General features: G+C 42.8%; 1 protein-coding gene across 4 annotated transcripts in view; it reads left to right on the plus strand.

Annotated features, from left to right (window-relative positions):
- The first annotated feature begins 30 nt into the window (after positions 1–30).
- The window catches only part of LOC147608492 (uncharacterized), a 48,235-nt gene continuing 33,645 nt past the window's right edge, over positions 31–14,620 (plus strand). For 2 of the 4 annotated variants that reach the window (XM_086789009.1, XM_086789012.1), the window contains exon 1: positions 271–584. In XM_086789009.1, coding sequence (XP_086645135.1) covers positions 507–584 — 78 coding nt within the window. In that variant the 5' untranslated portion in view covers positions 271–506. Of the gene's footprint in view, positions 1,683–14,620 lie in introns of those variants that run through there. The other 2 variants (XM_086789010.1, XM_086789011.1) reach the window with 2 other exon arrangements.

Below are 14,620 nucleotides of genomic sequence, written 5' to 3' on the forward strand. Positions count from 1 at the left end.
TTGAATGCTGGGTGATCTTAACTACAAACCATGTTAGATATCCAGTTAGGAGGTGACAACGGATGCCATGTTGGGGACAAGGACCAGAGTTTGCTGCCAAAGTTGCTGCTGTCCTTACTGGCCCATCATACAAAAATAAGCTCCCAATGTCTTCCTTATAGTATGTTAGTTGGATCTAAAGTTATCTCTGAGATCAAGTTGAAGAATAGCTACTGTCAGGACAGAGTTGCAAGAAAAGACATTTATAAAACAGTTTTCAAAGCAGAAAAGGGTATGAGTTTTGTTCTATGGTGTTTGTGGGTTGAACGATATCTTGTGTTCATTCAAAAAAATGCTGATGAGGGTTTTCTTAGTTTTCATCAGAACCTAGAGTAGCATGTAGAGCACTTCAAGGTGTTATGGAAGAGGTCAATAGTGATGCTTCTGTATCCAGTGATGTACTCTCAGTGCTTCTCCTATTTGGTACATAGACAGTGGTGCTACGTGTCACATACCATCTAGGAGTGATGTTTTCAGCTCTATGCAATTTGTTTCAGGTCATTGGAGCATCTCTTGTGGAGATCACTCAACATACCTTGTTAAAGGTATAGGCAAGGTGTCTTTGGTTTTGGCCAATTTGAAACAGACTTGCATGAATGATGTGCTATATGTGCCAGGCATGAAGAAGAACTTAGTGTCAGTGTCTTCTATTGCCAAGCAGGGTATGCATGTGGAGTTTGTGGGTGAGAAGTGTCTCATCAAGGACCCTAAGAAAGAGCTCCGGATTGTATCCACAGGCTCACTTTTCAATGGTTTGTATAACTTGGATACCTATGACAAATAAACGCATCACGTATGTTTAGTTGCATCAGATGCAAATGCAATGAAGGCAGCTGAATTATGCCATGCTAGGTTTGGGCATGTGAATTTCAGGAGTTTGATGCTTTTGCAAAAGCATAATATGGTGGAATGCATGTCTTATATAGAGATCCCAGATTGTTGCCATATATATAGGCAGTGATGTGTGTGAACACACTTAGGACCGCCGGGGTACTTTTTCCCTCTTTAGGAGGTTTTTTCCCCCGGCTTGTATATACGCCCATCATTCTAGGGCTAACTTATCTTTTGTACATTGACACAATTTAATACATTGTGTGTTGTGTGCATTCTTGCTTTTTCTTCTCCACACTTTGTGTGCTTTCCTGCAACCCTAATTCCAACAATTGGTATCAGAGCAGGTATCGGCTCTCAGGGTTACACCGCTAGCACCCTCCGACCCAGGTTCTACGATTGAGGTGAGCTTTCACGAGCGCTTGCAGGTCCCTTTACTCTCCAGATCAGCCCGTAGGGTTTTGCGTTCTCAGAAATTACATCTGAGGTCGTTTCGGGCTTTGTTTTTGCATTACAAGTTCTGCACAAGTGTTTTCGTCATTCTGTACAGAAATTTCGACAGTGCAGTTTTTTGCAAAACAGGCATACGTATTCTATTGTGGACCGTGCTACATAGCACGAGTTGTTTTCTGTTCACTCTTTGCTTCATTACAGGTAGCTTTTGCATCAGTTTCAGTCAGTGGCCATGGCTGATAACAGCAATGATGTATTTCGCATGTTGTCTGCTGTGACAAATTGGATGGAGACAGCAACTACTCACTTTGGGCATACATGATGCAACATGTTTTGGTTGCAAAAGGAGTGTGGAACATTGTGCAAGGTATGGATGTATATCCAGGTTCAGGTTTTGTGGATGTAGGATCTGTTGAGGATGTTGCAGGTTCTAGCAGCTCTACTGTTGTTGCTGTTTTACCCATTGTTGAACAAGCTCGTTGGGATGGTAAAGATGCGCAGGCTCATGCTGTGATTGCACTTTCTGTCAAACGTAAAAATCACTCCACATATTCGTTCTGCTAAAACAGCAAAACAGGCTTGGGATATTCTAGCTGGTTTGTATGCAGGTCGTAACGAGGCAAAAATCTCTTACCTGTGTAAAGAGCTAGAATCGAAGATTATGCAAGAAGATGATGACATGAATGTTTTTCTTGCTGAGATTAAAGATCTCAAGGAACAGTTGATTTCTGCAGGTGAGATTATTCCTGATCATTCTCTTGTGCAGACTGTTCTTGATGCTTTACCTGAGTCATATCAGACTTTTGCTTCCACGTGGAGACTTGTTACTGAGGACAGATCTGATGTTGTCAAGTATGATACTTTAGTTAACAAGCTCTTGCAAAGGTAAAATAGGGTTAGGCAGCGTGCAGTTGATCAAGCATTTGTTGCTGTCCAGTAGAGAAGAAGTGGTAAGGTAGCCCCTTCCACTGTTTCTTCTCCTATTAGCAGGTCTGCAACTTCTTCTCCTTCCACAGGTAGTAACAATAGGTCTGAGAAGGCTCTTGATAAAGGCAAGAAAAAGATCAGGTGTAACTATTAAAAAGCAACTGATCATGTCATTAAGAATTGTCCTAAGCTAAAGGCAAAAGAGGCAAAGAAGAAAGAGTCAAATGCAGCCACAATAGCGGATGCTTCTACAAATGCAGATTCTGTAAATGTTGTGCAGGATACAGAATGGGCGTTTAGCGTGTATTGTCAGTATGATCCATCTGTACATGATGTATGTTTGGCAGTTTCTGTTGACTCTGATGTATGGTATGTTGACAGTGGTGCTACAAAGCACATTACCTCGCATCGTAATGAGGCTGTCCCTAATAGGAATACTGTCACATGTGTCAATGCTTCTTACCCAGTGAAGGGCGTTGGTAAAATTATGCTTACTGCTGCAAATGGCAGCGCTTCCACACTTTCAGATGCTTTGTATGTGGTGGCAGGGATAAAGAAGAATCTATTGTCTGTCTCTGCACTTGCTAGACTTGGACTTGTAGTAAAATTTGTGGATGACAGATGTACTATTCATGATTTGACTTCTGGTGATACGATTATTGTATCTGGCACCTTGTTTCGTGGGCTGTATAGGCTCAATTCTTATGACAAGTGTGTGGAAGATTTAGCAAATGCAGTTTCTGATGAAAAGGCAGTTTCAAATGCAAAACTATGGCATGCTCGTTTTGGTCATCTGAACTTTGCTAGTTTGTTGCGTTTGCAGAAATTTGATATGGTTGCTTCATTGCTCCCTCTTGAGGCACCATTGAAACATGTTTGTGAAGGCTGTATTTTGGGCAAAATGTAGCATTCTGCGTTTCCAAAGGATGGTTCTGTGTGGGCCACTCGCAAATTGCAACTTGTACATAGTGATGTATGTGGGCCTATGCAAACTCCGTCATTAAAAATGAATACCTTAGATTTTTCCTTCATGCGAAACATCCATGTGAACGTGGTATAGTCGTCGATGAATGTGACGAAATACAGATGTCTCCCCAAAGATGGTGTCCTCATAGAACCACAAACATCACTATGAATAAGCTGTAATTTGTCATTAGCTCTCACTGAGCCATCTCTTGGGAACCACAAACATCACTATGAATAAGCTGTAATTTGTCATTAGCTCTCACTGAGTTATCTCTTGGGAATGGCTTTCTATGCATTTTGCCAAGAATGCAACCTTCACAAACATGATCATCTGTTTTGGAATTAGGGTTGCAGGAAAGCACACAAAGCTTGGAGAAGAAGAAGCAAGAATGCACACAACACACAATGTATTAGATTGTGTCAATGTACGAAAGATGAGTTAGCTCTAGAATGATGGGCGTATATACAAGCCGGGGAAGAGGGAAAAAGTGCCCTGGCGGTCCTCAAGTGTAGATAGAGGTGGTAGACTCCTGTCCAACACCCAAGTCAGCCATAAGCCATTTGAGCCACACACACTCAACCGTAGCTATGAAAGCTGCCCTGTACTCAACTTCACAACTAGAAGTGGCCACAGTAGGTTGCTTCTTGCTCAACTAAGATATGCATGAGCTACCGAGCATGAAACAAAAACCACTTGTGGACACTCGTGTCATAGCAACCAGTCCAATCTGAGTCCGAAAAAGCATGTAAATCTGGCAGCAACAATCCCCCCTTGGGATAAAACAACTCAAGATGTATAGTGCCACTCAAGTAGCGAAAGATGCGTTTAATTGCCTTCCAATGCTGAGACCCTGGGCTATGCATAAACCTGCTCACTTGTGAGACTGCAAACTGAATGTCCGGCCTTGTAATGCATACATAAATGAGGCAACCAACAGCTGTCTGATAGAGTGTGACATCAAAGTGATCTCCAGCATCACGAAGACTCAACTTCAAACCTGTCTCCATTGGAGTAGCAATAGGCTTGCAGTCTTCAAGGCCAAATCTCAGCAACAATGTCTCAATATACTTTGTCTGACACAAAGCAATACCTCCATCGCAGTGCTTAAATTGTATCCCCAAATAATGATGCAAATGCCCCAAATCTGACATCTCAAAAGAGGCATTCAAATCAGCCTTAAAATCAGCAATATGACTCTCATTTAGTCTTGTGAGCAGCATGTCATCGACATAGAGAGCAACGATTAGATATTCATCATCCACACATTTAACATACAAAGTGCTTTCTGTTGGACTATTCTGAAAACCATGTGCAGTCAAATATGTATGTATCTTTTCATACCAAGCTCGTGGAGCTTGCTTTAAACCATACAAAGTCTTTTTCAACCTCTAGCCTGCTCACTTTCAGTCCTATCCTTATAAATTACATCCTGTAAATTTGATCAGAAATAGGCTGATCTATGATATCGTTTGAAATCTGCATAGGCTGAATATTTGCCTCATCAGGACTTACATTTGAATTCCCACCTGTAAATAGAGGCAACAACGTATCAAATACATCCCGTGAGCTCACACCTGTCTCTTTGGTACATGATAACAAAGGCTGCACAGCATCTTTCACAAAAACAACATCTCGACTAATCAAGATACGCTTTGACTGCGGATGATACAATCTGTAACCCTTGCTCTCAGCACTGTAACCAACAAAAATGTATTTGACAGCCTTATCATCCAATTTTCTACGTTATTGCACAGGCACTAAAACATAGGCCAAGCAACCAAAGACACGCAAGTGACCAATAGAAGGCTTCCTGCCATGCCAAGCTTCGTATGGAGTAATAGACTGCAAGGCCTTAGTGGGACACTTGTTGAGTACATATGCAGCACACATGATAGCCTCAAGCCAAAACGCATATGGCAAAGCTTGGCTCTTGACCATACATCGTGCCATCTCCATAAGTGACCTGTTTTTCCTCTCAGCAACACCATTTTGCTGAGGGGTATACGGCACTGTACATTGGTGTTTTATCCCACGACTAGTCAGAAATGCATCAAACTCTTTAGACATGTACTCCCCCCCTCGATCAGAATGGAGGGTGTCCACTGTACAATTGGATATATTTTCAACCATAAGCAAAAACTGTTTGAAGCACAAAAACACTTCGGACTTTGCCTTCAGTGGATATACCCATGCATGCCTTGAGTAATCATCAATGAAAGTCACGAAGTACAAGTGTAGCTTTATGTAGCTTTGGTTGAGAAAGAGTCAGGGTGCAAAATTTGTACTCTTTGCATCGATAGAAGAGGTGAATACATGTCAAATGTATTCAAGGACTTCTTGCATAAAAAGGGGATTAAGCATCAGTGTACAGTGCCATACACACCTCAACAAAATGGTGTGGCTAAACACAAGAATAGATCTTTAATGGAAATAGCTAGATGCATGTTCAAAGGTTAAGGTTTGCCACAAATTTTGTCTTGAGGCAATCTTATATGCAACACCTGTGCTTAAGAGGTTCCCTACAAAAGCCTTGAACACAATCAAACATAGTTTATATGATTCAAAGGTCATGCAGGATGAATATAGTTCCATTATCAAGCATGTTACATGGGAACTTGTTGACTTGCCTCAAGGTAAAAATGCTATTGGTACAAAATGGGTGTACAAAGTCAAGCGGAAGCTAGATGGATCTATTGACAGATTCAAAGCAAGACTTGTTGCTGAAGAATATTCTCAAGAGAAGGAAATAGACTATGAAAAGACTTTTGCTCCTACTTCAACGATGACTACTATCAGGTTAGTCACACTACATTGGCCAGCAATTGGATATCAAGTCGATGTTCTTGAATGGTGATCTTTTGGAAGAGGTCTATGTGCGGCAACCTCTTGGCTTTGTGGTTGCATGCCATGAACACAAAGTATGCCTTTTGAAGAAGGCATTTTATGGACTTAAGCAGAAACCGAGTGCATGATCTGCAAAGATATGTGCACATTTAACTAGTCATGGGTTCCATAATAGTCCACTTGAAAGTACTCTATATGTGCACATTGATGGTGTAGACATAGTGGTCATCATACTCTATGTTGAGGACATAACCTTGAGAGGGAGTAATCAATAGAAATTTTCAGATTTCAAAGCTGAATTACATAGAGCTTTTGAAGTGTTAGATCGTGCTAGTTGCACTTCTACTTGGGTATTCAGCTTATGTAGACAAATGGTGGGATTATAATGTCTCAATCTAAGTATGTAAAAGGGCTTTTGAAGACGTTTGCCATGGAAGATTGCAAACCTATCTCTACTCCATTTGAGATAGGTATGAGGCTTAGTAGCCATGATGCAGGTGAGCCTTTTGATGATACTATTTATAGATAGGCTGTTGGATGCCTCATATGCTTTTGGCCAAATATTTCTTATGGTCTCTCCCTGTTGAGTAAGTTATGCACAGCCCAAGGATAAAGCATTGGCAAGTTGTAAAGCCAGTGTTTAGATACCTCCAAGGCACTCAATCTAATGGAATGTTCTATGCCAGGGGGGCTGATTTGCAGCTTTATGCTTACAACGATTTAGACTGGGCTAGTGATTATGATACTAGATAGTCCACCAATGGATTTTGTTTCTTGTTAGGCAATTCTTCCATATCTTGGCTTAGCAAAAAGCAACCTAGTGTGGATACTTCTACATGTGAATTTGAGTACAGAGAAGTCATGGTTGAGAGTATATGGGTGAGGAGATTGGTTATTGATTCGTGTGCTAGCCAGCAAGGTGCTACTCCTATACTGACAGATGCTTAGAGTGCTATGGCTGTTGCAAAGAATCTAGTTTTCCATGCACAGACTAAGCGCATAGAGGTTCATTATCATTACATACAAGAGAGTCTTCATGCAAGGGATATCAGTCTTATTTATTGTCCATCAGAGGAAAGCATGGCAGATCTGTCACGTGCACTCTGCACTCAATGCATGGTGACAAGATGACTCATCATCAGAAGTGCAGCAGTTGTACAGTTTTAGAACCCAATAGGATGATATTTGTCGTACGCCGTGACCCCATTGTACATCCTCAGTCCAGGATAAGTCAAGCACGAGCTACGTAGGTCATTCCTCAGCCTTAGTGGGTCAGTCAGTCAGTTAAGTCCCTTAACCCACTTGGAGAGAATCATTCATGCATGTAGAGTCAGTAGAAGCCTTAGGGTTTGCATCAGAAAGCACTCTGCATCTTGCATAATATGCATTCATATGCTTGTGCATCATTCAGTACATCCCAGAAGCCTTAGGGAATTTACTAAGATTTATCTAGTATTTTTTCCATATTTATTAGTATTTATTTAGCATTATTTGCATTATTGGGGATTTATAAATATAAACTTTATTAAATGACCAACCTCCAATAGGCTTGCATAGAGCTTAGTTATTCATTCAGTCTTCATTGTGCTAAGAGCTCTCCTCCTCAACCCTAGGAGCATCCTTGCCTTCAGTCCTAGACTAATCCAGCCCTTGGAGCTCATAAGCTTGCTTCTCCAGCCTTGAGAACCCTTGCTTCATACAGCCCTAGGCGCCTGCTATCAGCCTTCAATCAGCCTGTTTTCAGCACCAAAGCAGCCCTGATTCAGTCCCTTACAGTCCCAGATTCAGCCTACAGCTCTACCTGAGATCCACGCCAGAAATCAGCCTGCGTTTTCCAGCAGCATCAGTACCCCTGCAAATTCTGTCCAGCAGCAGCAGTACCCTCTGCGTTTCTGTCCCGCAGCCTGAGAACCTATGCGTTTCAGTTCAGCAGCTTCCCTACAGGCCTGCGTTTCTGTCCACAGCAGTTTCCAGCCCTGAATCCACAGTTTGCATCAGTATCCAGTCTTCTGTGCATCATCCATACATGCCGCAGTCATCTGGTGAAGGTAACACAGCATTCATAAGTGTTTTCAGCATTCTAACATAGTGTAGAACAGTCCACCTTCTTCTTCTCTCAGCCTCAGGTGTGCAGCCCTTTCTCATGCCCTTGGGAAGAGTGCATAGGCTCGAGATCAAGTCATCGAGGTGTTTCTATAGCAGTGTACAGATCAGCCACTCTCCGATCCTCCGAGATCTTGCGTTTGGCTTATCTACAGTCCACTGTCATTCTCTCTAAAGAAATAAAGCAAATACTATCTCGTTATCGGGATAGGGGGCCCTTCAGTGGGTAATTCGGGACCCAATCTGGTGTACAGTTATCATATCTCTCTCTCTCATCTCTTTAAAGTTTGAAGTATTGAAATGGATTGCTAAACTCACGAAACTCAGGATACAGAAGACGGTGTGAGCATTTGTGTGACAGGATCATCCAATACAAAGACTTCCGCTGCACATCACATTGGTATCAGATTCAGAGTGTCCACACACACCGTATCCTAGCGTGGGGGCATCCTTGGATGGTTAGATTGCGTTCCCGCACGACCACCGACTTCAGTATCATGTCTACAGGAGAGAGTACTCATCAGCCGGAAGACGTCTCCCCCGAAGGAGACCTTGTTCTTCCGCCTGCAGCAGACACCATAGCTCTTCTTAGAGCTCAGAACCAGCTACTTATGGAGCGTCTCCAACTCTTGGAGGAAGCAGCAGCACGTCCTTCTACACCTCCAGCAGCACCCGACTACATCTCCCTCTTCTTTCAGATGGAACAACAAAGGAGAGAGGACGAGGTCCGAAGGAAAAGAGAAAAAGAAGAAAGACGGGACTATGAGGAAGCCCAACGCAAGATCGACGAAGACCGGCGTCAGGCTGAACTCGCCGCTCGGGAACACCAACGTGAGCTTGATCGAGAACGTATGTTACTCGAACACCAACAGGAAAAAGAGGCCATACACTTGAGGTATCAGCAGCTCTCCTCAGTCTCCCCAGTCATAGGTGTCACCAGCCAGCATCCCGCAGCAGCATCAACCACCATCATTCGCAGTCAACCAAATTTCAGTAAGTATGATGGTAAGTGTGATCATTCATCAGTTAATCAATTTGTTCATCAGTTTAATGCTCATTTTCCATTAGCTAGGATCACAGACCCGCAAGACAAAGTCCACTTAGCGGCTCCCCATCTCACTGGTGAGGCAGTCACTTGGTGGCAGCATTGGTCTAGTATTCATACAGACCAGGCCACAGGTGTCACAGCCTTTGACTGGGACATCTTTGTCCATGACCTGAACACCAGATTTCTCCCGCCCCAATACATGACCGGTCTGAAAGACGAGTTCTATGAACTCAGACAGAACGGATCCCCAGTGCTTCAGTTTTTCGGTAAGGTTATTACTTTAGCACATCAGTTAGGGTTATCTGAGCAGGCTAAGATGGAGCAATTCATTCGTGGATTGGACTCCAACATTCGGTTCACAGTTCATAACTTTGAACCAAGTATATATGACCGGGCTCTGACTCTCGCTCAGAATGAAGAAATGAAGCTTAACGGGGGCAAGCCCAAGCAGTCCTCTCAGTCCAATACCAAACCCCAACAGGGAAAGGGTAAAGACACTAAGAGAGACAACAGTCCTAGCTCTAGTTCAGGGGGTGAGGAATCCAAGCCTAAGAAGACCCCTGAGGAAAAGGCTCAAGCAGGCATCACTGGAGGCTATCTTCCTCTCGAGGAGCAAAGACAGTATCGGTCAGAAAATAGATGTTTTTTCTGTCATACCATTGGGCATGGTAAGAAGGATTGTCCCAAAAGACAAGCGGAGCAAGCCTCCAAAGAGCCTTCTGCCACAGTTGCCGCAGTATCCCCCGCTCCTCCAGACCTGCTTGCTACCACCAATGCGGTTTAGATCTTACCTTCTATGCATTCCATGCCATCCGTGGTACTTGATGCTAAGCAGGAGGGTGAGGCAACAACCACACAGAAAAGCCTGATCCGAGCTTATGGCTTTGCCAAGGGCCGACAGTTCATAATTCTTTTTGACATGGGCAGTTTTGAGGATGTCATCTCTCCCCAGTTTGCTACCAACATGAGCTGTACTTTAGTGCCCTATCATTTGGAGGTAGACGGGTTTACACCTGGTCTCCGCACCCACATCTCTCAGAAGGCACAACAGTTTTCTTTTCAAGTTCAAAAGGCCTCATTCCAGCGAGAATTCATTGTCTTTCCTCTTTTGGGATGTGACATGATCTTAGGAATCCAGTGGTTTCGTCAGTATGAACCTATTCCCAATTGGGGGCAGGACACCTTTATCATCTCTAAAGGTTTTCCTGAGCCTGTCATGATTCGGGGGGATAGGAGCATTCTTGGCGTTCCTATGATTTCTCATCTCCAGGCCCGACGAGCTATATGCAAGGGAGCAGAAGGAGCATTGATTTATGCTCAGACAGCTTCTATCTCATCAATAACCGCTGTCTCATCATCTTCAGTCCCTCAGTTAGCAGATCTCCTTTCTCATTCAGACATTTTTAAGGATGATCTCCTACCCAGTATCCCACAGTTATTAGCAGAACCTCCTAGCAAGTTTCCCTCTTGTCTTTCCAAGACTTTCAAGGGCAAGCTAGAACAGCAGTCAGTTCTCAAACATTTGAATGATAGGCATTGAAGTTTAGACGAGATATCCACTTCAAGGAAGGGGATTGGGTCTCTCAGTGCATCATGAAACAAAGATTGAAACAAGTGGGCAAACGTTGTCCCAAGCTTTCATTCCGTAGTTTTGGTCCTTTTCCAATAGTTAAGAAGTTAAGTGATGTCTCCATGAAATTAAAGTTGCCTGCCAGTTGGACAATGCATGATGTTTTCCATGTTTCTTGGCTAAAACCATATGTTGGTCCAGAAGTGTTTGATGTTTCAGATGAACAGCAGCCAGACGTGGTAGACGAGGCAGAAGTGATTGAGCCTGAGCAGATCCTTCTTCATCGATGGAAGCATGGTTCCGGTCGACGGATTCGTCAGTTCTATACGAAATTCCGAGATCGAGGCACCCACGAAGCCATATGGCTCGACGAGGAGTTCTTCCAAGAGTACCCCCAGTTATTGGCGGACTACTTGGAAGCCATGAACCTGTTGCCAAGCTAATCAGGAGGGAATGTCACATGCACTCTGCACTCAGTGCATGGTGACAAGATGGCTCATCATCAAAAGTGCAGCAGTTGTATAGTTTTCGAACCCAATAGGATGATATTTGTCATACGCCGTGACCCCATTGTACATCCTCAGTCTAGGATAAGTCAGGCACGAGCTACGTAGGTCATTCCTCAGCCTTAGTGGGTCAGTCAGTCAGTTAAGTCCCTTAACCCACTTGGAGAGAATCATTCATGCATGTAGAGTAAGTAGAAGCCTTAGGGTTTGCATCAGAAAGCACTCTGCATCTTGCATAATATGCATTCATATGCTTGTGTATCATTCAGTACATCCCAGAAGCCTTAGGGAATTTACTAGGATTTATCTGGTATTTTTTCCATATTTATTAGTATTTATTTAACATTATTTGCATTATTGGGCATTTATAAATATAAACTTTATTAAATGACCAACCTCCAGTAGGCTCGCAGAGAGCTTAGTTATTCATTCAGTCTTCATTGTGCTAAGAGCTCTCCTCCTCAACCCTAGGAGCACCCTTGCCTTTAGCCCTAGACTAATCCAGCCCTTGGAGCTCATAAGCTTGCTTCTCCAGCCTTGAGAACCCTTGCTTCATACAGCCCTAGGCGCCTGCTATCAGCCTCCAATCAGCCTGTTTTCAGCACCAAAGCAGCCTTGATTCAGTCCCTTACAGCCCCAGATTCAGCCTACAGCTCTACCTGAGATCCACGCCAGAAATCAGCCTGCGTTTTCCAGCAGCATCAGTACCCCTGCAAATTCTGTCCAGCAGCAGCAGTACCCTCTGCGTTTCTGTCCAGCAGCCTGAGAACCTATGCGTTTCAGTTCAGCAGCTTCCCTACAGGCCTGCGTTTCTGTCCACAGTAGTTTCCAGCCCTGAATCCACAGTTTGCATCAGTATCCAGCCTTCTGTGCATCATCCATACATGCCGCAGTCATCTGGTGAAGATAACACAGCATTCATAAGTGTTTTCAGCATTCTAACATAGTGTAGAACAGTCCACCTTCTTCTTCTCTCAGTCTCAGGTGTGCAGCCCTTTCTCATGCCCTTGGGAAGAGTGCATAGGCTCGAGATCAAGTCATCGAGGTGTTTCCGCAGCAGTGTACAAATCAGCCACTCTCCGATTCTCCGAGATCTTGCGTCTGGCTTATCTACAATCCACAGTCATTCTCTCTAAAGAAATAAAGCAAATACTATCTCGTTATCGGGATAGGGGGCCCTTCAGTGGGTAATTCGGGACCCAATCTGGTGTACAGTTATCATATCTCTCTTTCTCATCTCTTTAAAGTTTGAAGTATTGAAATGGATTGCTAAACTCACGAAACTCAGGATACAGAAGACGGTGTGAGCATTTGTGTGACAGGATCATCCAATACAAAGACTTCTGCTGCATATCACAAGATCTCTTCAACAAGGTGCTTTCATGAGAGAAGTTCGAAGCTTTCCGCAAAGTTGTGGACTTGATTCCATTTGGTGATTGATCTTTTCTGTACATGTATATTTCCACAAGAAGGGGAATTTGTAGAAGTAGTGGATATATATGTAGGTGTTAGGGGTTAATAAGTGCTAGGCATACTAGAGTTTTTTGAGTCACCTATAGATGGTTTATTACCTTAAACTCACTTAACAAATTTATAGGGACACTTGGCACTCTTTGGTTTGACCCCATTTGTTACTTTGTATTTAGAAGGTTTCTTTACTGTTTTGCTAAAGTATCTCACTTATGACTTCTATGTGAGGTATTCCATCGTCAACTTTTGTATGTAGTTGACTATTGTGCTTTACTTTGTGGGTGTGTGTCTACAAGCTTTCCATTTCTGCTCTCGTCTTTCTGCCTTGTGTTGAAATGAGTGATGCTAGAGTGCTAAGTCACCTAGTCAAGTTATCCCACATTAGCTGTCAAAGCTTTGTTGTACCTCTCTCATATAAAAGGGATCATTTTCAATCAATGGAACAAGCAAGTTCTCAAGCCTCTTTATGAGTACAAGTCTCAATCTTGTCAACCTAATTGTGCTCGAGTCTAAAGCTTAATTAGTTTAGCTCATTTACCATGATTGTTCTTAGGTATCATCCACCCTATCTTAGCTTAGTATTAATCATATGTAATTAGTATAGGATTAGTACACTTTTACTATCACCACCTCCATGGAAGCTTGAATCCTCAAGTTCTAACATGGTATCAGAGCCATCCTCCCATGAACCTCTCCAATCTAGCCATTGCATTATCATTAGCTTAATCATTTTGTATTAATAGTAATTCCCTCTCATTAGTGAAGCTTATTTACAAGCTTATCTTCATCTCTCTTGTGGATGAGATTGCAAACCTCAGTTCTCTCCATCCTCTTAGCCATTGCCCAAGAAATCTTAGGGGAGTAAGCATCTGGACAGGGCGTCCCACTACACCAAAGGTCTCAACATCTTTCGCCACTACCATCAGCACAAATTCATTGTCGCTAGCCCGACTGGAAAAACGACGCATTCACCGTGCATACTTTAAATTAGCTTTAGACCTTTTGTAGGCTTGTTACTAAGCTTGCAAGGACTCCACAACTTGAATATCATGGCACTTCATCAACTAAGCGAGACGGGAGTTTCAAAAAACTAGTCTTTGCAGATCCATGCCGTTCTCTCGTTGTAGCTCCAATTGAGCCAAATCCTCCTAAGGTCTTGGCATACATCTACTAAGGAGCTGACCTATTGAGCTGAATTTCTTGCTTGGGACACTATCTCTTGTCAAAGGCTCTCATCTCCATCAAAATCTGTCTTGATGAGCTCAATTGAGTCCTCTATTTTTTGTTGATGCTAATCACTAGTTTTATAACATAATCACTATCATTAGTGAAAGATTAATCAAAATCAAAGATTTCAGAGCTAAAAATTGAAAAACTTGGGTTGTTTCTAAAATAGGGGAGTGGTTACTTTGTCTTCAATGCATTTTATTAATCCTCTCTTGCATTAGACACAATCTCAACAAATTGCAAGAAAATTGTACCGGGACTAAACACTAGCCGTGAATCGTTATCACGTGCAAAGACCTTCGCGACCTTCTTATTGCATATCAAACTTGCAAAAGTTTGCATCAAATCATTGTAAGAAAGTTTTTTGACTACAAATCTTATACGAGATTAGATAGTGCTAACAAAGTAAAACAAAAGCTTGTTAGTAAGACCTTCTCATTATGGAGCATATCGAAGTCATTTCAAGATTTAATGGTGATGGGGTTTACACATGGCAAAGTAAGACCATGTACTTGCTTGTGCGAAAGGAGCTTTGGCACCTAATTGAGGATGAACACGTGGAGGTTGAGCCACTTCAAAATAACAAAGCATTGGTTCTTATCGCTCAAAATCTCAGTGATGATGTAACTAGTCAC

Source organism: Cibotium barometz, chromosome 53 (assembly GCF_041138505.1).
Source record: "Cibotium barometz isolate CiBa-2024 chromosome 53, ASM4113850v1, whole genome shotgun sequence".
In the NCBI taxonomy this organism is placed as follows: domain Eukaryota; kingdom Viridiplantae; phylum Streptophyta; class Polypodiopsida; order Cyatheales; family Cibotiaceae; genus Cibotium; species Cibotium barometz.